This window comes from Dreissena polymorpha, chromosome 12 (genome assembly GCF_020536995.1).
Source record: "Dreissena polymorpha isolate Duluth1 chromosome 12, UMN_Dpol_1.0, whole genome shotgun sequence".
Lineage (NCBI taxonomy): Eukaryota > Metazoa > Mollusca > Bivalvia > Myida > Dreissenidae > Dreissena > Dreissena polymorpha.
Genome location: NC_068366.1, coordinates 23,504,562 through 23,532,456, shown reverse-complemented (window position 1 = coordinate 23,532,456; position 27,895 = coordinate 23,504,562). Strand labels below are relative to the sequence as shown.

The 27,895-nt window shown below is 34.4% G+C and overlaps 1 protein-coding gene across 2 annotated transcripts; it reads left to right on the top strand.

Moving 5' to 3' along the window:
- The first annotated feature begins 4,162 nt into the window (after positions 1-4,162).
- LOC127854077 (uncharacterized) lies at positions 4,163-20,536 on the top strand. Of its 2 annotated transcripts, none has more exons than XM_052389016.1 (2): positions 4,163-4,275; positions 15,975-20,536. In XM_052389016.1, the coding sequence occupies exon 2, from the start codon at positions 15,988-15,990 to the stop codon at positions 18,865-18,867; it is 2,880 nt and encodes a 959-aa protein (XP_052244976.1). In that variant the 5' UTR covers positions 4,163-4,275; positions 15,975-15,987; the 3' UTR covers positions 18,868-20,536. The 2 variants fall into 2 exon arrangements, with proteins under 2 accessions (XP_052244976.1, XP_052244977.1); XM_052389017.1 differs by lacking the exon at positions 4,163-4,275 and adding an exon at positions 4,506-4,691.
- Positions 20,537-27,895: the final 7,359 nt, after the last annotated feature.

Genomic DNA, 27,895 nt, shown 5'->3' with positions numbered 1-27,895 from the left:
ATGTGGAACAACCTCCCTGCCACTACAGTTTTACATCCTGATCTTGAAGGGTTTAAGCAGTCCCTGCTTTCCCCTTCTGCCCCCTTGAACTCTGTGAGACATGTTCTTATCAGCTTTTAACCTTAATCACTTTTAATAAATCTAACATACTTTTAACATTCTCACTTTTTCACTTTTAACACTTTTACCTGCACTGAGTGCGCACCTGTCGATAATATCCGAAAGGAGTGTAAGACAGTATATATAGATAGATAGATAGATGTGTAACATAACGCACACAAAAACGCACATTTGGGGCATTGTTGGATTTATATAATGATCGAAATTTGTACCACAGTTCATACAATCTTAAATAGGCAGCCATCTGGATCAACGAATCATTAGCCTCGGGTTATAATTACCGGACACGAATATTGCTTACCGTATGTGTCAATCTTCGGTCATTTCCGTATGTATTCGTTAGGTGTCCGTTGCATACGTATATTTAGGTTGCAGACACGTGACTTAACAAACGGCCAATCAGAATTGTACATGTAGACACGTGACGTTACACAGCCAATCAGAATTGTACACATAACAATTATCAAAGCTTTCGTTGTTTATATCTATATTTATAGACAGTCTTACTTGAACGGCCGAATATACAAGTCGCATTATTGCTGGCTTTCGCGGGATGGGCCCGTTGCGGGCTTCGCATGTCTCTTGTATTGGACAAACATTTTGGAAACGTTGTGTTGTGTTAATAAGCAGAAATAAAACGCAAAGAAATCAGAAATGAACTTTGTTGGTTACTGTGTCTTTTCCACGAACGATACGTAATTACGTGACACAGTACATTTAATGGAGCCGTGTACCATGGATACGACCGAAGTACGATCACAAGTGCGATCACGTGCCGAAAAAATGAAAACATCACAACCACAACGCGACATGAATTCAGGTCAGTTGTTAAAAAAAATTATGGCAAACTTGGAGAGGGAATTTCAAAATTTATAAAGTAGAAAATTAAAGTAAAAGGCGTCATGACAACGAAATTTTTAAGAATTGTTTTAAAGAATTTAATGTAGTTAGATGATAAAAATCATAGTGTTGATAATAAATTATGTACGAACAAATTTTACAAATATCAAAATCATGCCAATTTTGCATTTATCGGCACATTTATATAAATATCGGTGAATTGAGAATAAAAAGAGATATTTGAGTTTTACATTATTTTTATGAGTTATGGAAATCATTAAATTAAAGGCGTACACACAGAGAGTATTTAAAGAATTTTTATATATTTTTGGTATTGTTAGAATATAGGATTATGTACGGACTTATGTTTTTTTTTTGCTTACCAATACATTTTAAATTGTTGGAATGTTTGTAAATTTTCATTAAATTAAAATGTGCGAGGAAAAATAAGAGTATTTAAAACGGTTTTGTTTATTATTTTAATAAAGAAAATGTGTGGATGATTTTATTTATTAATATAATAGAAAAACTCGAACAAGGAACAAATATAAAAAATATTCAAAGAATTTACCTAGTATTTTACATGGGCATAATTAAGAATTTAGGAATTTAGATTATTTAAGACAGTTTTGTTTATTATTTTAATAAAGAACATAAGGCGGGTTTTGTTTATTAGAACGATAAAGAAAATTAAAGAGGACGAATAGATAAAATTATTGGAAAATTTAAAAATAGTTTTCCGAATTGTAAAAGAAAGAAAATAGGAAATAAGAAAAATAATGTTGATTGCGAATATGAATAGGGCAGACACACAAAAAAAAAATATTATGTAAATATGGATATACGTCATTGTGTTGATGCAAATATATGTAGGATATCGGTAATATTGAAGGTCTTGAGTAATTTTAAGTAAGAATTTAATGCGATCTGACGCGTATAGCGCAGTTAAAATATAACGATATGTACGCATTAAATTTCTAATATAATTGTTTAAGGGTTACAATTATATTTTATGAGCACGGCTGACTGATCAGCGTTCGGACATACCGAGCCCGAGGTTCTGATAACCTTAGCGTCCTCATGAGTAAGAGAATCTATCCCTGTGCCATCGAAGCAAATTACGCTATGGACAGAAGATGCGATGTCGCATAAGAATTATTTGAGTAGTTCGATTAGGAGCAAAGACCTGAATTTTGAAGTATACCGATACGTGTTCTTATATTATGAATGCATATATATAAAAGTCTGCCTTGTCATATTTGCGCATTTTTACAAGTGCACAGGTCAAACATGTCAATAAATCTATGCCCAACGGCAAAACTATAGTGATAAAGATGAGGTTTATGAAACCATGATATGAACAGGTACGTCTATCATAACCCATTACTCTAGGTCAGTAAAGTGGCGCGCGCCTGTCAAAAATTTACTGGCTGCACGTGTGTAAAATGATTATGCCTAAGGCGGTACACAAGTCATATTAAGTAAATGGCTTGTCAGATGTCAAACTGTCATGTACTTATCCGAAGTATGTTTCGAGGAATTGACTAATATTTTTTCGTTGTAAAGAATTTTTTTTTTTAATAAGATATCACAGTAAGTTGTCATGACGATATTTAACAATAACTAAGGGGATATTTATAAATGTTTGCCATGATTTTGAACAACTGATACTTGTATCACCACGACGCAGATAAAAATATCGAAATTTGAAGACAACGCCGAAGAAGAGCGACTTCGCGAGACAACGCCTTCCACAACCAATAGAAGAAACAAACAACATAATTAGAATGGAACATCACGGCGTTTACTCTCAAAGTGAATACCTGGTTCTATCGCTAAAAGAAGACCAACGCCAGAAGATTTCGAAGGACAACAAGTGACGCAACACTGGACACAATACTTGTGACGTTAAACACTATAGAGTAGATGCAGCCGTTCAACTGTTTGACGTGCGTAGATAACGCATTTGGAATGATACTTCCGAGGCCTAAGACATCAAGGAGAACACTGCTATAGTTAATACCTCGTGAGCATTATGGCCAATAGAAGATCTTAATGTCCCGAGAGAAATGAAGACGCTGGGGCCATCAACAAAAGTACAAACGACAACGAAAACATCAACAACGATGAATACAACGGAAACGACAATCGACGACGCAAGTTAAACATCGGAAAGCAGAGCTGAATCAACAAACGCATTCCAATCGCCACGGACGAACCTACAATCGACTTATCTTCATGACGGCGGCAATGACTTCAATGAAACATCGTATTCGCCGCGAGCTACAACTTCAAGACAACATGGACGACACCAGATGTACAGATGGCCAACGATCAACAGATGATGTTCTACACAACATTTTGATTGACATTTAAATTGTATAACAATTACTAATGTTATTTATTTCAGCAGAGATGCTTGTCAAGGAAATCATATTGTTATCCGCATATTTTCCATCATTTGAGTGTGTTTATATGAATGTAGTTTTTTTTTTATTTAATTAGTAATTCAATAGTAAAATTTTAAAAGATTTTTTTAAATCATAAAATATAAAAAAATCAAATTAAGGGGGAAAGTTGTGTAACATAACGCACACAAAAACGCACATTTGGGGCATTGTTGGATTTATATAATGATCGAAATTTGTACCACAGTTCATACAATCTTAAATAGGCAGCCATCTGGATCAACGAATCATTAGCCTCGGGTTATAATTACCGGACACGAATATTGCTTACCGTATGTGTCAATCTTCGGTCATTTCCGTATGTATTCGTTAGGTGTCCGTTGCATACGTATATTTAGGTTGCAGACACGTGACTTAACAAACGGCCAATCAGAATTGTACATGTAGACACGTGACGTTACACAGCCAATCAGAATTGTACACATAACAATTATCAAAGCTTTCGTTGTTTATATCTATATTTATAGATAGTCTTACTTGAACGGCCGAATATACAAGTCGCATTATTGCTGGCTTTCGCGGGATGGGCCCGTTGCGGGCTTCGCATGTCTCTTGTATTGGACAAACATTTTGGAAACGTTGTGTTGTGTTAATAAGCAGAAATAAAACGCAAAGAAATCAGAAATGAACTTTGTTGGTTACTGTGTCTTTTCCACGAACGATACGTAATTACGTGACAGATGTTTCTTTAAGATTCTTTGTTTATCTGTGTGAGTCGTTTTACGCCTTAGGACGTTTAGTACGAAGATGTTCATAGTATTGTGTAACCTCATAATAAAAAATTCCTACTTCCGATTTTAAAATCGAAAGTGAGCGATGAAATCAATGAATAAATTTTGAAAACTAGGTAAGATCTAAGTGTTCGCTATGTGTTTGTTATCAAGAAATATGTATGTAAAGTTTATCCATCTGATCAAAATCATTTTGTCCTCTAAATCGTCAAAAAATGTGTCCAAAAGATTTCGCCACTTCTGACCATTTCAAATTCAGGAAGTGATTAGTCCAAATAATTAGACGTAAGCTACCCCGCTTAAATCAACCTCATATTTATAGGAGTAGGAAGTGATATGTCCTTAACAAAGAATGTGGGCAATAAATTATTTCTTCAACAATTCTCTGTGAATACATTCAGGCTTCAATGACAGATTAAGCAAGTAATAGTTAACCAGACTTTGTATGTGTCCCATTTGTGTTCTGGATGGCTATGTGATAGCAATACAAAAGCAACAAAGCCAAATTGAATATTGCCTGTTTTATAACAGTGTAAGTACAGTCAAGTTACCAATACCGGAACAGTAGCGTAATAAAGTTGTTCTGGTGAAAAGCAATAAATGTTTTGAGACTTCTTTTACACCAGATTGATAAAATATTACCTTTACTTACTGTTTCAGCGCATAGTCTTAATTTTAAAGGGATCTTTTCACGCTTTGGTAAATTGACAAAATTGAAAAAAGTTGTTTCAGAATCGCAAATTTTCGTTTTAGTTATGATATTTGTGAGGAAACAGTAATACTGAACATTTACCATGGTCTAATATAGCCATTATATGCATCTTTTGACGATTTTAAAACCTAAAAATTATAAAGCGTTGCAATGCGAAACGATTGAATAATTTGGAGAGTTCTGTTTTTGTCGTTAAATTTTGTGAAACTACGAAGATTGCTTATATAAGGTATAAAATACTTCAAGTATATATACTCGGCGGAATAGCTCAGTAGGCTAAGGCGTTTTTACTTCAGGACTCTGGCAGGACTCCAGTGGTCACTGGTTCGAAACCTGGTCCGGGCAATGTTCTTTTCCTTTTTTTAATTTTATTCTTGATTTTTTACTGGAGCTTTTACGATCCAATGTTTACATTTATCGATATAAAGAATTTAATGAATAAGTTAAAAAATGCCAAAATCTGTGAAAAGGCCCCTTTAAACGCAGGAAAATGTATTTGTGATACCTTTATTTTGCCTCATAATTCTTGCATTAACGTATCAGTTGTAGCCATAACGGATCACGTGATCAAAACCACTAAGGAGGGAATCTAACACGCTATTTGAACTGTCGAAACATGAACTGAGTTGTTACCAATGAACAAGTTACATTGCCAGTTATAAATTATATATATATATATATATATATATTATTAATTGTTTTCTATATGTGATATTGTATCTAAACTTTACGCATGTTGTTCTTGTGTGAATTATCTGTTGTAAATCCTAAATAGATCGAAAAGATATGGGCATCTTATAAACCATGTAAATTGTTTGATTCATTTCTAATCATCGATATTGAACATGGAACATAAATAAAACATTACGATTGAGATCATTTATTGAAAGAATCAACAAGATTTGCATATATTTAAATATAATATATTATCAATACGCATGTTATCATGCTTGATCCGTTATTGCCCTAATTCTTCATTTCATTCAAGGTGTTGCAAAATCTTAAACATGAATCAAAAGTGAAATAGACTTTTGCAGGCAGAAATACTACTAAATTGCCTTTAAATTAATGCGTAAACTTCTTACTTTCAACAGAGTTATATCATGTGGCCCCAAATAATGTTCAACCTCGATTTGGAAACGAGACAGAAGTCAACAAAGTCGTATATACATGTCAGCAAAACATGTCGAAATGTTTGACAAAGAGTAGCCCTGATTAAGACTCAATCAATGTGTTTTAAAAGAACAGGCCTTGAAGATGCTGTGTGCAAAATATCATCTAAAAATGTCAACTATTTATCGCGATACGCAGTCTTAAACTTCAAAGTGATCCGCTATGGGTAATGATCCGGTAATGGTAACTTGACTGTATAATCAAATATAGATTCAATCAACTGAATGAGTTCATAGACAGAGCTCCAGATAAGGTTTTGTGAAATTCTTAACGTTACTACCAGATTTTAAAAAATAATTTTTAACTCTGAAATTTTATTCTTAACGTTACTACTAAGTTTTGGATAATAATTCTTAACCTTTCTAAATGACCTAAAATAAATAATAATGGGTGTCATCTTATAAGATCTTTTCTATAATGTCTTTCTTAACATTCAATTTCGGCTCTCTTTACGTACACTATATGTTAAAGGCGTGTTTTTTTGCACGCTTTGCAGTTTTTAAGGACGTCCTGGGCGAAGCCATATTTTTTTTCGACGGATAGACTGTACACGCTGCTTTTATTGGAAAAATGCGCTTCGTTAAACAAACCCGATAAGCATTCTATATAATTAGCACCGAAAAGATCTTTAATAGTCGAAAAGAACTCAATAAAAATCTATACGAACCGATGTAAACATAATATTCGTTACTTGATTTTGTAATTCTTAATGGTACGACCAGATTTTAAAATAAATACGTAACGGAGTTGAAAATAATTCTTAATTACGAAAATATGACCCTTATCTGGAGCTCTGCATAGGCATAGCAATATTTATTTGTGGAATTTTGCACCCATAGGCGCTCAATGGCAATGTTTTTTAAAAAAAAAAAAAAATTTTTATTTATTTTTTTTTTATTTATTTTTTTTAGTTACCTGTTGTTTATTATAATGCATACTCATACTAAATCAATAAAAATCTTCCGACAAAACGTCTTCTTTAAAAAAAGATAGTTTTACTATATATATAGATATTGACAAGGTAGGGCACTTGTATTTTCTAAAGCGACAGAAGTGCGTCATTACCCAAACTTAAATTGCTGTCACCCAGCTCGTTTATTGACATGCGTGCGCAGGCCTGGAACCTCGCTCTTTCTCCTAGTCTTTGTTTACAATTTGATAATGTTAATAAAAAGTATTCTGGTGTAGTTTAAACGGAAAATCTACATGCATAATTGTAAATATACATAATACTGTACTTGGAATGGGTTTTTTTAAGTGAGTGAAACAATAGTTACAGGGATTTATCACATCGTCTGTGAATTGTTACTTTCTTATTTTAACTCATTGTGACAATTGTGATAAAATATCATCCTGGACCATCTTATTAAATTGATCATTCAATTACTTAAAAAAACAAAACAAGTTCATAGTACAGTATTATGTATCTTAACAATTATGCATGTTCCTTTTAAACTACACCAGAATACTTTGTGATAGTATTGTTCGATTGGTCATTGTCTGCTCAGGTACAACTTATGTAGCCGGGTTGTGTATTAATAACACAAGTGGGTTGGTTGTACATATTATTTATTATAGATATGTCGATAATGATGAAAATGATGGCCAGCGACCAGAAGACTAAGTCTTAGAATAAATAGTCACTGGCAAATGGAAAATGTCAATTTGAAATCACATCTATCTCTTACGAGACTTTATTAACAAATGACAATATACTAGTGTATAAAACCAGTGAAACTCTATAGCTTTAAACATCCCACATAAAAACATGCAGTGTTCGTAACTTCATTCACTCACCAATTAGCACCCACACTGACATTCTCTCACTGTCTTGATTGGGTTAGTATTATTAAAGCATTAGTGAGTGACTACCCTGTTACACTTAAATACATGCAACCCTGGTACTCTAAAGTATACTTACATGTACCCCAGGAACGGTAAATATACTTAAATGTTCTCGGGAATTTTAACGCTAAATCAGTCATTGAGGGCTTTTTTTTTTAAGTTAATGATGTTCACATTTATGTCAAATTTTCTGTTAAACAGCCTCTACATGTATATTATCAAAACTCGTACTCAAAAAGCATGTTAATGCAGTTTTTAAAAAGAGAAGTTTGTTTAAGATAAAAAAATATAATTTTACGTTAATCGGTAGCGCGCTTTAAGACATCGGATTTGGGGCGGGAATTCAACTCAGGTTCAGTCTACTCTTATATCGACCAGGTAGGTTTAAGTATAATTACCGTACCCGGGGTACATGTAAGTATACTTAACCGGGGGTACATGTAAGTAGTACCCGAGCTGACAATGGCCAATTGAGCCTAATGCTCAAATTTAGTGTAAGAATTCCTGGGTACATTTTAGTATATTTACCATACCCGGTGTTCATTTAAATATACTTAAGAGTAACCAGGGTACATTTAAGTTGTACCAGAGCCGACAATGACCATTCGAGCAATAGTATTCAAATATTTATAAATAATGGGTAATTATTATTACATTTTATTTATCCCACTTTTACAGCGAATTCGGTTGATTAAAGCCCCGTTGATTAAATACCATCTATAATCAACGGCAGGAAATGACGTCAATATTTCGACGAAATGACGTCATAAATCCAGTGAAATTATCCAGTCAAACTAATTTTGTTTCAACAAAAAGGTTAACAAATCAAAGTGGGATAAATAGAATAATAGATTAGTGTTGATTATAGATCAGGTTTATCATGCTCGGCACGAAAACGAAAAAGCACTCGCCAAGGGTCGTGCTTTTTGTTTTCTAAGCCTCGCATGATAAACCTGATCTATAATCAACACTAACCTATTATTCTCTATATAATTTGGAGTTCAATTGCCAACAAATTACACGTACATTAAGTGTACATCACTAGATTTAAATATATTATCTACAATTTAATTGGATATTGTCAGGTTATTGTTAAATATTTTCAGTAAGTACATGTCTTCAAAAATATACTAATTCATTAGAGTAATGAATCTGCTTTGGAGTCAGCCTCTGCAGAATAAAGTGATGGTGTTTTAAGTCCATTCAAATACAGGGCAGTATTTCTACAGGTCTCTGTTTGAAGGAAATTAAAGAATAAAGATATATGTTATACTAAACAAGTCTTTTAAAATATTCCAACAAGTTATTAAAATAGTGTTTGGTAAATTGTTTTGGAAATTTTGTTATCTTTGATATTTAATTTCACTTGTTATCTCATCTATTTTTTGAAAAAAAATTATGAGCTATTGTCATCACCTTGGTGTCTGCGTCGGCGTCGGCGTCCGGTTAAGTTTTGCGTTTAGGTCCACTTTTCCCAGAAAGTATCAATGCTATTGCATTCAAACTTGGTACACTTACTAACTATCATGAGGGGACTAGGCAAGCAAAGTTAGATAACTCTGGCGTGCATTTTGACTGAATTATGTGCCCTTTTTATACTTAGAAAAGTGAAAATTTTGGTTAAGTTTTGCGTTTAGGTCCACTTTTTTCAGAAAGTATCAATGCTATTGCATTCAAACTTGGTTCACTTACTAACTATCATGAGGGGACTGGGCAGGCAAAGTTAGATAACTCTGGCGTGCATTTTGACAGAATTATGTGCCCTTTTTATACTTAGACAATTGAAAATTTTGGTTAAATTTTGTGTTTAGGTCCACTTTTCTCAGAAAGTATCAATGCTATTGCATTCAAACTTGGAACACTTACTTACTATCATGAGGGGACTGGGCAGGCAAAGTTAGATAACTCTGGCGTGCATTTTGACAGAATTATGTGCCCTTTTTATACTTAGAAAATTGAAAATTTTGGTTAAGTTTTGTGTTTAGGTCCATTTTATTCCTTAAGTATCAAAGCTATTGCTTTTATACTTGCAACACTTACTAACTATCATAAGGGAACTGTGCAGGCAAAGTAATGTAACTCTGACTGGCATTTTGACAGAATTATGTGCCCTTTTTATACTTAGAAAATTGAAAATTTTGTTAAGTTTTGTGTTTAGGTCCCATTTATTCCTAAGGTATCAAAGCTATCAGGGGTGTGATTTTTCCGCGGATTCGCGGATTTCCGCGGATCGGGTTGTCCCGGAGGTCACTTATGAGATTCGCGTAAATTCGTTTTAAAAAATGTGGGGGAGAGGGGCTACCACCGATTCCGCGGACGTATTTCATAATCGGCCCGAAATATCCGCGGCCTGTGAAATCTCTCTGCATTTTACACTAGTAGATTCTGCCTAAGCATTTTTAAAACGAGCGATATAATTGGCTGTCGTTTCCGAATCTTCCAATTAAAATCGTTTTCGTAAAATGCGCTCAGCTGATTTGTTTGCAAATGGCGCTGTTGTGAAGAGAAAATTAAGATTATTGAAATGACAAATAGCAATCGAATAAACGACTGACATCACCTAGTCTGATAGGAATAATGAAATGTGTTTGTCAAAAAAAAGACTACCTTTTAGATACAAACAACACATATTTTGTTAGAAAATGTGCCCACTGAATTTGTGTTACGGAAACCAGTGTTTGCAAATTGGAGTTTAGTCTACTCGCAAATTAAAACAATTAAGAAGAGTATCGTTCGAACATCGAAATAGACAAACATGATTTGATTTATATGTCTGTGGGTCTGTGTATAATCAAATTCATATGCATATTCTGCTTTATTATGTTTGTCACGCTGTTCAGTTAACTGAAATAGCGTTGAACTGAGTGAAGATGTGAAATGCAAGATATTGAAAGGTAAACAAATTAAATATATTAATTTAACTCAGTTAAAACACCATTACACAAGAAGAACACTCAAGTGTGTTTGTTTATATTTAGTCCATTAACTTTAATTCAATACATTGAAAACTGCTGCTATAGATCACAATAAATTCTTACTTAACTGTTTACTTTGCATCCTCAGTATGTTAAATGTGAAGTTTAACAGGTTTTTATAAAGAAATATTGTTATGAAGTTCAAGAAGTTATTTATTTTAATGTCTGTTTTCAGGTTTGTCATTGCGTTATGCGCGCCATTCGCATAGTCAAAATCAGTCGACAGAATTTTCCTCTCCTCTGACTTTGCCTCAATCACACCCCTGGCTATTGCTTTCATACTTGCAACACTTATTAACTATCATAAGGGGACTGTGCAGGCAAAGTTATGTAACTCTGACTGGCATTTGGACAGAATTATGGGCCCTTTATACATAGAAAATTTGGTTAGGTTTTGTTTTTTGGTCCACTTTACCCCTAAAGTATCATAGATATTGCTTTCATACTTGGAATACTCGCAAACTATCATAAGGGTACAGTAAAAGGACAAGTTGCATAACTCTGGTTGTCAATTTTACGGAATTATGGCCCTTTTTTGACTTAGTAACTTTGAATATATGGTTAAATTTTGTGTTTCGATCCACTTTACTTATGAAGTATCAAGGCTATTGCTTTCAAACTTCAAATACTTTCATGCTATCATAAGGTTACTGTACCTGGTAAGTTGAATTTTACCTTGACCTTTGAATGACCTTGACTCTCAAGGTCAAATTATTAAATTTTGCTAAAATTGCCATAACTTCTTTATTTATGATTAGATTTGATTGATACTTTGACAAAACTACTCTTATCTGACATACCACAATAGACTCCACCCAAACCATCGCCCGTGCCCTCCCCCCTCCCCCGAATCCCCCCCCCTATTTTTTTTTTAAGATCATCTCACAAATGACCACCACACCCTCACACTATACCCCCCCCACCCCACCCATTTTTTTTGAAACAGTTAAAAAACACAAATATAATTATTTATTATTATTTTATGTTTGAAATACCATCCAACCATCGCACCCAAGAAACCCCCCACAACCCCTCCCCCCACCCGAATCCCCCCCCTAATTTTTTTTTTAAGATCATCTCACAAATTACCACCACACCCTCACACTAAACCCCCCCCCACCCCACCCCCAATTTTTTTTTTGTTGAAACGGTTAAAAAACACAAATATTTATTTTTATTATTTTATGTTTGAAATACCGTCCAACCATCGCACCCAAGAATCCCCCACCCCCTACCTCCCCCGCGATTTTTTTTTTGCGCATTTTTGGAAGATACTGTAATAAATCGTCCACACCCCCACACTATACACCCCTCTTCACTCCACCCCTTCCTCCTTTGTGATTGAAAATGAGAGTCCCTTCACCTTTAAAAAGAAAATAGATGAGCGGTCTGCACCCGCAAGGCGGTGCTCTTGTTAATGTTAACATGACGTTAACAAATGCTTTCAATATACAGTCATCATGTATATTTCCCGACAAAAGCGCGCGAAAATTATGCTGCAATGTACAAGGTATACTCCTGCAAAGCGTGCGTTTATTGATTTTTTTTATACAAACTTTATAGCGCAGAGAACATGGATCTATCTGTTCATACTTGAGTTAAACTCAAAGTAGTCTGTTTAATAAACTAACAGGATGCTAAGTTGTAAGTAATCCATTGTTGGGGCCCTGAGTGTAACAAGTGTGTTGAAGCTGAAGCTTTACAATGGCATGGGAGTTGAACATCTTATTTAGTAGACCAAGTCCATAGGAGCAGCATAGGGGAGCTATTTTGCTTTTGACCTTCCCTTTCTTACTGTTTGGAATAAGCTAATTATCTTTTGACCTAATTTCACCCAAATTATATGTGACCATCTATTTTTAGCTCGACTATTATTTATGAAATATATATAGTGGAGCTATCCTATGCACCCCGGCATCGGCGTTAGCGTTCCCGTTAGCGTGCAAATGTTAAAGTTTGCGTACCACCCCAAATATTTTCAATGTCCCTTGACATATTGCTTTCATATTTTGCAAACTTCTTTACCAACATGACCCCAACCTATAAACAAGAGCAGACAACTCTATCAAGCAATTTGTAATAATTATGGCCCTTTTTCCACTTAGAATATGCATATAATTGATAAATCTTTGTTAAAGTTTGCGTACCACCCCATTTATTTTCAATGTCCCTTGACATATTGCTTTCATATTTTGCATACTTCTTTACCAGCATGACCCCAACCTATAAACAATAGCAGACAACTGTATCAAGCATTTTGTAAGAATTATGGCCCTTTTTTCACTTAGAATATGCATATTATTGATAAATCTATGTTAAAGTTTGCATTCCACCTCAAATATTTTCAATGTCCCTTGACATATTGCTTTCATATTTTGCAAACTTCTTTACCAACATGACCATAATCTATAAACAAGAGCACACAACTGTATCAAGCATTTTGTAAGAATTGTAGCACTTTTTTGTCTTAGTAACTCAATATTTTGTTAAATTTTGTGTTTAGATCCACTTGACTTCTAAATATAAAAGCTATTGCTTTCAAACTTCAAATATTTTCTTACTATCATGAGGGTACTGTACCTGCCAAGTTCAATTTGACCTTGACCTTTGAATGACCTTCACTTTGAAGGTCAAGAGTAAATTTTAGTTAAATTGCCATAACATGTTTATTTATGATCAGATTTTATAAATATTTTGACAAAACAATACTTACCTGAATACCACAATGGATTCCAATACCCCACGCCTCAACCCAGAATCCCTGCCCCCCCCCCCAAAAAAAATAATTTGTTGTTTCTTTTTTATTTTTGAAAGATCATCTCATAAATGACCACACCCCACATTATACCCCCCTCTCAACCCCCCACCCCCTCCAAATTTTTTTTCCCTTTTTTTATGCTCCCCCATAATAGGGAGCATATAGTTGCCGCTTCGTCTGTCCATGCGTCCGTCCGTCCATGCACAATTTTTGTCCGGGCTATTTCTCAGCAATTAATGACCGGAATTCAATTAAACTTTATGGGAAGCTTCACTACCAAGAGGACATGTGCTTTTTTTCAACGGGTTCTAGTCAGATGATTTTTCACAGAGTTATGACCCTTTGAAAATTTCTATTAACTATACATATTGTGCAATTCTTGTCTGGGCTATTTCTCAGCAACAAATGACCGGAATTCAATTAAACTTTATGGGAAGCTTCACTACCAAGAGGAGATGTGCATATCATCAGCCGGTTCTGGTCAGATGATTTGTCACAGAGTTATGGCCCTTTGAAATTTTCCATTAACTGTACATATAGTGCAATTCTTATCCGGGCTATTTCTCAGCAACGGAATTCAATGAAACTTTATGGGAAGCTTCACTACCAAGAGGACATGTGCTTTTTTTCAACTGGTTCTAGTCAGATGATTTTTCACAGAGTTATGACCCTTTGAAAATTTCTATTAACTATACATATTGTGCAATTCTTGTCTGGGCTATTTCTCAGCAACAAATGACCGGAATTCAATGAAATTTTATGGGAAGCTTTACTACCAAAAGGAGATGTGCATATTATCAACCGGTTATGGTCGGATGATTTTTCACAGAGTTATGGCACATATATGAAATTTTCTATAAACTGTACATATAATGCAATTCTAGTCCGCGCTATTTTTCCCCAACTACTGACTGGAATTCAATGAAGCTTTATATGAAGCTTAACTACCTTGAGGAGATGTGCTTGTTATTTGTGGGTTCTGGTTAGATGATTTATTTAGAGAGTTACGGCCCTTTGAAATTTTCAAGTTGCTAAACCATACATCGTATTATTTTGTCCAAAGTTATGCCCCTCAAGACGTTTCCTTTTATCTGAATATATATTGCAATATTGTGACAAAAAACACTTTGGGGAGCATCACCGGTCTCCGACAGTTTCTTGTTTTATTTTTGAAAGATCGTCTAATAAATGACCACACCCCACATTAAACCCCCCCCCCTCTCACCCCCACCCAACCCACAAAGAGTATTTTTTTATCTTTGAAACATGGTTAAAAAACAACAAATATTTATTTACTTTATTTTTGAAGGACCGTCCAAACCTCCAACCCAAGCTATTGCTATCAAATTTTAAATAAAATCTTATTAATTTGTTTTATGTCTTTGCAAATGTTCAATAGATTGTGGAAAATATACCTGAACTATTACCTTGACCGTATTGAATAATTTGAACAATTACCCCATGATGGCTTACGTTATACTGTCAAGCACTCAAATAGGCGAGCGCGCTGTACTCTGACAGCTCTTGTTGTGTCATTTAATCAGTTTGCCAAACTGAATCCTGTGATATCTTGTTAAGAGCTTTAGACACTTTGCTGAAACTTGGTACACTTGTCAATCGGACTTTGGGGATAATGCATAAACTTGTATTATTCATCACATTCCAAACGTTAGGTAGATACTACTTTTCATAATAGACATGAGTAACATGTATTTAAAATATAAAGTCTTAATTTTGTATAAAGATATGCTGTTTGTCTATCTGTCTATAGTCTTATTTGGCACATACATAATATGAATTATAAAAATAATACTTGAAATTAGTGTATTTCTTTCAGCCACTAAGGTTTGTTCTGTGAGATTTATATATTTTATCTATGATCAAATCATAACCTATGATTAAGAGTAAACATAGGATTATGCATTACTTATGTTTATAATTATATAGTACAATGTTGAGGTAATAAACATAATAATAAACTATATGTAAATGAAAGGTTGTAAACTTTAATCAAGAATTATTCATAATAGGTCACACAGGTACATTAGGACCCCCCTCATCTTTGTCAGAACTGAGGTTAGATCTTTGGTGCCATCATGACCTTTTTATTTATATTCTTTAAAAGAATGTACGAAAACAGAGTTATTAAATGGAAATGGATAATTAAGTATGGCATAGCATTTCAAATCTGGTAGGCTGGAACACTTTTTTTTTAAACTTCATGATTTGATTTCTTTGGAATCGGCTTTCATTCAGATTCCTTGAGTGAACATTCTTTAAACCTAAATTTTAATACCTCATTAGTATGATAATTTATCTCTAACTGCGTTATATCTTAATCCTTTTTTTCAGGGTAAACTACATCATGGCAGAAGGGAGCAAAACAACTGATGATCCCCCTGTTGTGGGCAATGATGAGGGAATTGATCCTCAAACACTGGAGATTGCTCGCATTTTACGGTCACTGGCTGACGAGATTACAGAGGAAAAAAGTATGCCATTGCTAAAAGAAATAATCACAAAAATTGCCCATGAGTCAGTCCATGATAGAAATTACAATGTTTTGACAGATTATATGAGGCGCTTTGTCAATGTTCTTGGCTTTAGTGTACAGTTTTCAGTTAGTAAGACCAAAGAGATCATTAAAATTCTGCTTGTTATCTGGAATCAACAAAATGTCGCTAGGTATGTGATGAAGGAAGTTTACAATGAGGATATTGGTGCTGCTGAAAAACCAATTGACCCAGATATACTGGATAAGATCCCAAATGATGTTAAACAGTTGGATGACAAAGGCATTAAGATTTTTTTTAAAGCATTACAAGATGGAGAGGAAGAAGTTAAGAATATACGCCTGATGGTTGTTGGCATGTTTGGTGTGGGGAAGACTTCACTTGTGAACAATCTGATTAAAGACTTTAGAGATAAAAACATCACACCGTTAAGCACCGATGGTATCGATCTCCACAGGTGCCAAGTGATGGAAGATGGTGATTGGTGTTTGGATAAGGAACACAGGTCACAGAAATATATAAAAAGGTTGGAAAGTGTTTTCGACAAAATGCCAGTGAACACTTATGCAGCAACTGCTTCTATTGATGACACTGATAGCCTAGATGGTTCACATGTAGAAGACAAAGTAGATGCTTTACCAACTGAAAATCAAATACATACTGAACCAGTGCAAAGGAGGAACAATGTTGAACAACATGAACAAGATTTTGTACAAATGTGCTCACCTTTGGTAGAAAAGATGCAGAATGACACCAACCATAAACCATCAAAGGACATCAAAGTTTCTTTAGAAAAAACCGAAAAAGAGATCACTGTGTCTGTTTGGGATTTTGCAGGCCAGACACTGTACTATTCAACTCATCAGTTCTTCTTGAATAAAAGGTCAATCTACTTAGTGCTGATGGACATGACAAAACCTTTGGATGAAGATGTAAAAGAGTTGGGTGGTAGCGGAATTTGGTGTGGTTTGGTTAGTGACTGTACGTATTTGGATGTATTTAAGTTTTGGTTGAATGCAATCCACATGTACAGTGGTTATAAGTCAACAACAGGGGAAATAAAACGAACTGTCATCTTAGTTGGAACTCGGAAAGACAAAATGGTGGGGAATGATAAAGAAAAAGAAAACATAAAGGAGGAATATTTTAATAAAGCACTAATGTCTTTTGAAAGCGATTCACCAATATTTGAACATATTTATGAGAAGAAATTCTTGGTCAATAATCTGTCTCCAACTGATCCGGAATTTGGTGAATTGAGAAAAGAAATCAAATTTTTGGCGGAGAAGCAAGAATACTGGGGTACAGATAAGTATCCAGTTCGATGGATTCATTTAGAACATTCTCTCGACAAAATGAGAGACGAAGGCCAACAATTAGTACACATTGAACAATTGGTACACATGGAGAAGATTGAAGAAATAAATCTTTCCAAAAAACAACCATTTGTTCATTCTAAGGAAGAATTATCAGTGTTTCTAGAATTACAACACCGGCAAGGCAATATCCTTTTTTTCAACACTGATGAACTGAAACATTTGGTTGTTCTTGCTCCCCAATGGATCATTGAAGCATTCAAGTGTTTTGTAACACATATAATTAAAATCAAACCCCAAGTCCTAAAAGATTGGGAATTCTATGAGAAGCTTGCAATTCTAAAACCACAAGTTATAGATGAAATTATGAATAATAGTCCTCCTCACGTAAAGGAATACAAAGACGATGTCATTAAGTATATGGAACATCTTAATGTTATGGCAAAGCCAAAAGCAACAGAACCAGACAAAGGTCGGCAAGATAAAACTGATTCAATTGAAGAAGTCAATGTCAAATTGCTTGATTTCCACATTGTTCCTTGTCGACTGAAAAATGCACCGCCTCCCATACACAAATTCACTTCACCTGACTGCAAACGATTCAAACGAACCCCAGTTTTAGCGTTTGTTTTTTGCGAAAAGTTTATGCCTCCATCCTTCTTCCATAGGCTTGTTGCTGTATGCATCCGCGCTTGGCCGATCAAAAAAGAAGAGGACAAAGATCGCCTGTACAACGGATTGGCCATTTTTGCCATTCGCTCAACATACACTTTAACAATCTGGTATAAGGACTACATCATTTATGCAAGGATAGCGTGTTGTTCAGAGAAGATTGCCTCTGATATTGACACCAATCTTTGTCAAGAAGTTCGACACAAACTTCGTCAGAGTTTGCAAGAATTTGTTGGCCATTGTGTAGAGACACCACGAACTGGTACAGCTTTTGATATGTATATTCAATGTCCACGCATGGAAATATATTCCCACAATAAAGGAATGCTGAGAGTGGCACAGTATAATTACGAGAGTGAATTAGACTGCGGTGCATGCAGTGAAAGCCATTCAGTTGAAAGAAAAGAGGCTTTGCAATATTGGTTCAAAAACGAACTGGATTTAGCAGACAAATATGAAAGCGATGATTTAAATAAACTAGCTGAAGATACACATCTATCAACAGTGGCCAGTGTCATTGGTTCAGAATACTGGATGCTTGGTATTGAACTTGGGTTACGCTATGTGGAGTTGAACCAGATGTATGCTGACCCTGATTGTAAGGGCAATAAGTATCGATTTGTTTTCAAGTACTTGGTTAAATGGAGGAACAGAGAGGCAAAGAATGCAACGCTGCTAAATCTTTATAGAGCTATCAACGCAGCACGATTGAATTCTAATGTTGAATCAACGCCGGTCTTCTAGAGAGTGCTAACGTACTTGATTCTTTGAGAATTGAGCTTCTTTTAGTATGAAATGCTCATTTTTAATCAACAATTATGATTGAAAGTCTAAGTCAAAGTTAAAACATTAAGTATGCGAACAGGTTAACCCAGATATGTACTATACAAGATGGTATATTTCGTTCGATGAATCACTGAATCAATAAAAAAAGGAAATGACATATCCATTCAGTCAATCTGTACGAGTGCCCGGATGTCCGTTCAACAATACCTGTCTCACACACATTTGCTATCTAGTTACTGATTTTAAAATAACAGGAAAGACCTGTAAACTTTCCTTAGACGATTTGTCAAGTGTAAAAACCCGTATACCGACCTTAAAGTTCGAGGCATAATTTAGTGTCAGCTCATATTTTGCCATTAAACAGCTTGCTTATTCCTGTATAAGCCATAATGTTGCCATATATTGAAAGATTTACTTGGTTAATTACCTAAGTAATTACATTACTTGATGAATTGAAAATCGTCATAAAACAATGTTTCCATGATTATCACCCTGTACCCAGCCTCGCAGCCTCAAAGGTCGAGGTCACACATCGACACTTAGAATTCAGACGTCAAATTTAGGCATTTAACAGCTCATGGTTGCTTTAAATGGAGGAGAGTGAAATAAGAGGACAAGCGCGTTTAAGGGACAAATGTCAGTGTGTTTTTTTTACATTTTAAGTTGTTTGTTTTGGATGGCTATAATGTAATTCAAATATATGTGTAGTGAAGAGTGAGTTTTGTACAAAAATATTTTCAAAATTGTCCTTATGGAAAGATATATAGGTGGGACAATTTCGAATTATTTGCTTACATCGTGTTTGATTGTTTTAGAGATTTGTAAACAGCATTATTGTTTTTATATATTTGTTCTTAAGTCGCATAATTTTTTGGAGTATTGTGTTTCACAATGTTTATATGTAAACATATGATAACTGGTTCTATTGTAGATTTAAAGACTACCACTATTTTTACGAATTGGGGCTCCGAAATTGCTTTTGTGTAAGCCCTTTAATAAGAAACCTGTCTCCGGTCTGTTCAAATGTTTTTCTTTTATTTAGTTTCTTTTATACATTTAAGATATAATTTGGAAACTTGAGGAATAAATGTAATTGGAAGGGCAATGCAAAAAACAACAACAATAGTCTGCATATCATAATTATAAAATTTTTGCTCTTTGTTATTTTTTCTTTGTGTTATTGTGTGATGAATAATTCATAGATTAAAAGCGGTATTCTTTTGAAATATTGAATTTTGAAGTGGACAGACCTCATTAAAAGCCATTAAATCATAGATGCTGTTTGATGCATTCTTAATTCCTCAGTCATTGTGCTTTGTTAATTGTCCGCTTTAGGAAAAGGGCAACAATTGTTTGTTATCATTTGGCAATAACTTTTGGTCAATAACTTCTGGTTTTGGCTTTCGAAAACTCGAGAGCGAATTTAAATAAACCCATTTTCCGGTTATTAACTTATGAATGAATTAAGCTAAGGTAATGAACTGATTACACTGAGATTGCTTACCCGGTTGGGGCTCGTTAATGCAATCTCCAGTAAGTGAGAGGAAACAACAAGTTTACCAAGCTTACCAGATCAATCTAACAGACATGTCTATGCAACTCTCACCACCATTTGCTTGTATTCCGGATACGTTGCATCTCCTTAGTCCTGTTAACATATCTAATATCAAATACCGTATGTTGTATTTTGTATTTTGATTTGTTTGTATCTATATCTATAGCGTATTATTTATATTGTATTTATTAACACATAATCTAGAGGGCTGTGTAATTGTGGAATGTGAAGCCAACTTGAAAACTGAGAGGCTTGACAAGTATGTAACATATAGGTAGTTCTTTTGGTCTTATTTTTAGCTCGACTATTATATAATGAAATATATATAGTGGAGCTATCCTACTCACCCCGGCGTCGGCGTGCGCGTGAGCGCTGGAATGTTAAAGTTTGCGTACCACCTCAAATATTTTCAATGTCCCTTGACAAATTGCTTTAATATTTTGCATACTTCTTTACCAACATGACCCCTACCAATAAACAAGAGCAGATAGCTGTATCAAGCATTTTGCAAGAATAATGGCCCTTTTTTCTCGTAGACTATGCATATTATTGATAAATCCATGTTAAAGTTTTCGCACCACCTCAAATATTTTCTATGTCTCTTGCTTGACATATTGCTTTCATATTTTGCATACTTCTTTACCAACATGACCCCCAATCTATAAACAAGAGCAGACAACCGTAACAAGCATTTTGATACAATTATGGCCCTTTTTCCACTTAGAATATGCATATTTTTGATAAATCTATGTTAAAGTTTGCTTACCACCTCAACTATTGTCTATGTACCTTGTCATCATATTGCTTTTATATTTTGCATACTTCTTTACCAACATGACCCCAATTTATAAACAAGTGCAGACAACTGTATCAAGCATTTTGTAATAATAATGTTCCCTTTTTATACTTAGAAAATAAAAAATTTGGTTAAGTTTTGTGTTTAGGTTCACTTTATTAGAGGACAAACGTGTTTAAGGGACAAATGTCAGTGTTTTTTTTACATTTTAAGTTGTTTGTTTTGGATGGCTGTAAAGTAATTCAAATATATGTGTAGTGAAGAGTGAGTTTTGTACAAAAATATTTTCAAAATTGTCCTTATGGAAAATATATAGGTGGGACAATTTCGAATTATTTGCTTACATCGTGTTTGATTGTTTTAGAGATTTGTAAACAGCATTATTGTTTTTATATATTTGTTCTTAAGTCGCATAATTTTTTGAAGTATTGTGTTTCACAATGTTTATATGTAAACATATGATAACTGGTTCTATTGTAGATTTAAAGACTTCCACTATTTTTACGAATTGGGGCTCCGAAATTGCTTTTGTGTAAGCCCTTTAATAAGAAACCTGTCTCCGGTCTGTTCAAATGTTTTTCTTTTATTTAGTTTCTTTTATACATTAAAGATATAATTTGGAAACTTGAGGAATAAATGTAATCGGAAGGGCAATGCAAAAAACAACAACAATAGTCTGCATATCATAATTATAAAATTTTTGCTCTTTGTTATTTGTTCTTTGTGTTATTGTGTGATGAATAATTCATAGATTAAAAGCGGTATTCTTTTGAAATATTGAATTTTGAAGTGGACAGACCTCATTAAAAGCCATTAAATCATAGATGCTGTTTGATGCATTCTTAATTCCTCAGTCATTGTGCTTTGTTAATTGTCCGCTTTAGGAAAAGGGCAACAATTGTTTGTTATCATTTGGCAATAACTTTTGGTCAATAACTTCTGGTTTTGGCTTTCGAAAACTCGAGAGCGAATTTAAATAAACCCATTTTATGGTTATTAACTTATGAATGAATTAAGCTAAGGTAATGAACTGATTACACTGAGATTGCTTACCCGGTTGGGGCTCGTTAATGCAATCTCCAGTAAGTGAGAGGAAACAACAAGTTTACCAAGCTTACCAGATCAATCTAACAGACATGTCTATGCAACTCTCACCACCATTTGCTTGTATTCAGGACACGTTGCATCTCCTCAGTCCTGTTAACATATCTAATATCAAATACCGTATGTTGTATTTTGTATTTTGATTTGTTTGTATCTATATCTCTAGCGTATTATTTATATTGTATTTATTTACACATAATCTAGAGGGCTGTGTAATTGTGGAATGTGAAGCCAACTTGAAAACTGAGAGGCTTGACAAGTATGTAACATATAGGTAGTTCTTTTGGTCTTATTTTTAGCTCGACTATTATATAATGAAATATATATAGTGGAGCTATCCTACTCACCCCGGCGTCGGCGTGCGCGTTAGCGCTGGAATGTTAAAGTTTGCGTACCACCTCAAATATTTTAAATGTCCCTTGACAAATTGCTTTAATATTTTGCATACTTCTTTACCAACATGACCCCTACCAATAAACAAGAGCAGACAACTGTATCAAGCATTTTGCAAGAATTATGGCCCTTTTTTCTCGTAGACTGCATATTATTGATAAATCCATGTTAAAGTTTTCGTACCACCTCAAATATTTTCTATGTCCCTTGACATATTGCTTTCATATTTTGCATACTTCTTTACCAACATGACCCCCCAATCTATTAACAAGAGCAGACAACCGTAACAAGCATTTTGATACAATTATGGCCCTTTTTCCACTAAGAATATGCATATTTTTGATAAATCTATGTTAAAGTTTGCTTACCACCTCAACTATTGTCTATGTACCTTGTCATCATTGCTTTTATATTTTGCATACTTCTTCACCAACTTGACCCCAATTTATAAACAAGAGCAGACAACTGTATCAAGCATTTTGTAATTATAATGTTCCCTTTTTATACTTAGAAAATTGAAAATTTGGTTAAGTTTTGTGTTTAGGTTCAGTTTATTCGTAAAGTATCAAAGCTATTGCTTTAATACTTGCAACACTTACTAACTATCATAAGGGTACTGTGAAGGCAAAGTTATGTAACTCTGACTGGCATTTTGACAGAATTATGGCCCCTTTTATACTTAGATAATTTAACATTTGGTTATGTTTTGTGTTTAGATCCACTTTACTTCTAAAGTATCAAGGCTATTGCTTTCAAACCTCAAATACTTTCTTACTATCATGAGGGTACTGTACCTGGCAAGGTGAATTTGATCTTGACCTTTGAATGACCTTGACTCTCAATGTCAAATTAATAAATTTTAAATAAATTGCCATAACTTCTTTATTAAAGATCAGATTTGATTCATACTTTGACAAAACAACACTTACCTGACATGCCACAATGGACTCCACCCAAACCATTCCCACGCCCAACCCCAGAATCAGCCCCCAAACATTTTTATTTATCCATTTTTTATTTTTGAAAGATCATCTAATAAATGACCACACACCCATATTATACCCCCTCTCCACCCACACCCCACCCCTCCACCCAGAAAGATTTTTTCTTTGAAACATGGTAAAAAAAATACTTCTTTATTTTATTTTTTAAGGACCGTCCAACCATCCACCCAAGCTATTGCTATCAAACTTGAAATAAAATCTTATAAGTTTGTTTTATGTCTTTACACGTGTTCAATAGATTGTGGAAGATATACATGAAATCAGAATCGTCTATAAGTACAGCTTCTTTAAAACATAAGCGACCAATATGTTTCAATAATGGTCCTCTTCCACTTAGAATATGACTATATTACCATGACCTTATTGAAAAGAACAATTTCCCCACGGTGGCTTACGTTATACTGTCAAGCACTCGAATAGTCGAGCGCGCTGTCCTCTGACAGCTCTTGTTTTGTATTCCCTGTTAGATTTTGAAGCTTGATTTTTGCATAATCAATTTGTTTAAACTGTCTTGGTATGTTAACCCGTGCATGTAATAATATACTTTTTATGATCCATATAAAACAAACGTAGTGTTGCTATTATTGTTATGTTCACTGTGAATGTATCCTTCTATTATAGTTAAACTTCTGTGACATAAGCACTAGTGTACCCTTTGTGAGTGTTTTATGTTGTAGATTGTTCTTTTCTAATGTACATTACAACTTAAATATCCATGCTTAAAATGCATTTTGTTAAAGCTATGATAATATTTGTGCCTACAAGATGTTTAAAGGAGAGCTTAATTTTTTTTTATTAAATGCATATATATGTTTAAAGTTGTATACAAGTGTGGAAATCGACGTATGATGCATAATTGTGCTTCACCTGAATATGTAGTGTTATATTTTTATATTGAAAATCTAGACCAAGTTTGAATGTTGGTCTGGTAGGGTAAACACTAGGTCAACATGTCAATTAAAAAAAGTTTGTATTCCAGAAGTCACACTTATAATTCAATCTTGCTGATACTTGTTCAGAATGTTTGTATTTGCGATATCAAGCTCAAGTACAATTCTTGGTCAAGTGTGGTTAACACAACTACATTATGATGTAACATCTGTATGAAAAACACATAAATGGTCTAAATTTTTATGGATCAAGGTCAGATTATGCCAATGTTTATATTGGCACTATCGGGAAAAGGTTCGACTATGGGTCAGGTGGGGTATACCAGTAGGTCTCAGGGTCAAATATATGAACAATCTTGATACTCTTGTAGTTCAGACATGTTTATATTGGTTAATGTACTCCATTTTGTCTGTAGGAATATTTCTCAAATTAGTGATCCTCATTCTTCTAATAATTGACACACAACACATATTGGAATTTTTTAAATTGCATATATTGAATAAGCAGATGTACGTCAGTTGTACAGAGACGCTTCAAGTTGTATCTTTGTTTCTTTCACTGAAAAGAATTTCCAAATGCACCCCTGATATTTTGTAAAACATGCAAACTGTTTAAAGTGTTACCATTCTATATTAATTTACAAATTTAAAAGAGCGTTACGCGTATGTCTTATAAATATAGAAATTTAACGAGTCAAGCTGAACCACTGATTTTATGACGGCCACCATTGAACGAAAACACCAAAATAAATTAACGAACTGATAAGATGTCACGCATTTTACTTGTTTGATAGACTAGACTCTGTTCACAGCACCCAAAACATGCCATTGACATTTTATATGCTAATTTTTATGAGAGGGATCTAATTAATTGAACAATGTTAAGATCTAACAATTATATCAATTATGTTTGTATGTATATATGTATTCCTTATAATATTGTAATTGTTTTTCTACACAGTTACTTTTTTAGCTTAACTTTGCAGAAAAGGCATGCTATTATAAGCATGCGGTAAGCACGTGATAGTCAAGATGGCGACGTCTATGTCGAGACAAGTATTTTTCGTCGTTTTATACCCTTATTACTTGTATTATTTTTTTAATCCGCTCACTCTCCAGCCATATCAGCAAGAAAATTACTAGTGTTTGTTTTATATAAATATCCGCTTAATATCTCGACTTAACTCCCTGCGGAATTTCTAAGCGGGATGACCTAATAACAGCTCCACTTAGAACATTTGTGGCTAGTAAAGTCGAACTATAAAGCGAATTGTTTATGCAATTTAAACGCTAATCACCTTCATTACTAATATGGCTGGAAATTAAGCGTCATGAAAAAAACGCAAACAAAAGTATTAAAGGGTAAACAACGACGAAATGTATCTGTCTCAACATGGGCGTCGCCATCTTGACTATCACGTGATGACCTCCTCTGTCTTTTCGCATGTGAGAAATTATTTTTTACATATTAAATGAAACCCAAAGGTCAAGTTTGGTTACTCTATTTTTTTTAATTAAGGGCCTTTATTTATTTCAACATTTGTGTGTAAAGAAAAAAGGCAAGTTAAAGTTATTCAGGAAGCTAGTTTCTTGTGAATATGTTCAGGCATATCGTTTTAACCTATAACATTTTATTAGCCATATAGTTTTAAAACTGTTTGGTGACACTTGTTTGAGTTTTTTTAATAAAGGGTCTTTTTACACGAGAATCTTTTAGCTCACCTGAGCACAATGTGCTCGTGGTGAGCTTTTGGGAATCACCTTTTGTCCGTCGTCCGTCGTGCGTCGTTCGTCGTCAACATCTTTGTGCCAATGATATCTTGGTTGAGTTCGAAACTGGGTCATGCTGGGTCAAAAACAAGGTCACTAGGTAAAAAAAACGAAAAACCTTGTGAACACTGTAGAAGTCACATTTAATTCCCAATCTTCATTTAACTTTGTCAATATGTTTGTCTAAATGATATGTTGGTTGAGTTCAAAAACGGTTCCGGTCATTTGAAAATAATGGCTGCCAGGGGGCGAGACATCTTGTGAACACAGTACACTCTAGAAGTCACGTTTTTTGTCCAATCATCATGAAACTTAGTCAAAACATTGGTTTCATTGATATCTCGGACGAGTTCGAAAATGGTCCTGATCGGTAAAAAAACATGGCCGCCAGGTGGCGGGGCAGTTTTCTCTATATGTATATTGTGAAAACATGTGAACACTCTAGACGACACATTTTCGGTCTAATCTTCATGACATTTGGTCAGATCATTTGTTTCTTGGATACAACGGTTGAGTTCGAAAATTGTTCGGATCGGTAAAAAAAAACATGGTCGCCGGGGGGGGGGGGGGGGTCATTTTCATTATATTTATATAGTAAAAAAAGATTGTGAACACTCAAGAAGTCACATTTGTTGCCTAATCATCATGCAATTTGGTCAAAACATTGGTTTTGTGGATATCTCGGAAGAGTTCGAAAATGGTCGTGATCATTTCAAAAAAATATGGCCGCCGGGGGGTGGGGCAGTTTTCTCCATATGTATATAGTGAAAACATGTGAACAGTCTAAAAGACACATTTTTCTTCATGAAATTTGGTCAGAACATTTGTTTCCTGGATACGACAGTTGAGTTCAAAAATGGTTCGGATCGGTAAAAAAGCATGGCCGCCGGGAGAAAGGTTCTTTTCCTTCTATTTATACAGTAAAAACAGCTTGTGAATTCTCTAGACGTCACATTTTTTGTCCAATCATCATGAAACTTGGTCAAAACATTGGTTTTATGGATATCTTGTCATGATATCTAGGCCGAGGTTCTTTACGGTTGCGGTCTGTTGAGACATGGCTTTAAATGGCTTTATAGTGTAACCTTGTTAACACTCTACTAAGAAATTACCAACGTACACGTTTAATGAAATTTATGCATATTATGATATTCATGATCCCCATGCAGTCATCTGAATATTTATTCTGCCCATAAGATATACAGTTAAATTGCCATTTTTGTATGTTTATTCCTTTCTGAAGAGGATTATTATGATTATGATTGGTTGGGATGAAGTGCAAAACATTATTATGCTAGCTGAAAACCCTTTATGAAATATTCTCGAAATTATCATTACTACTATTTATTTCACAGAAGATTACTTAGGGGAAAAACAACTGTATATAACTTGAATTGTGTTTGACCTCCAATCATGAATGCATGGCTTGTCATGAATGCACTCTTATTTTTCCAATGATCCCATTCATCCACCT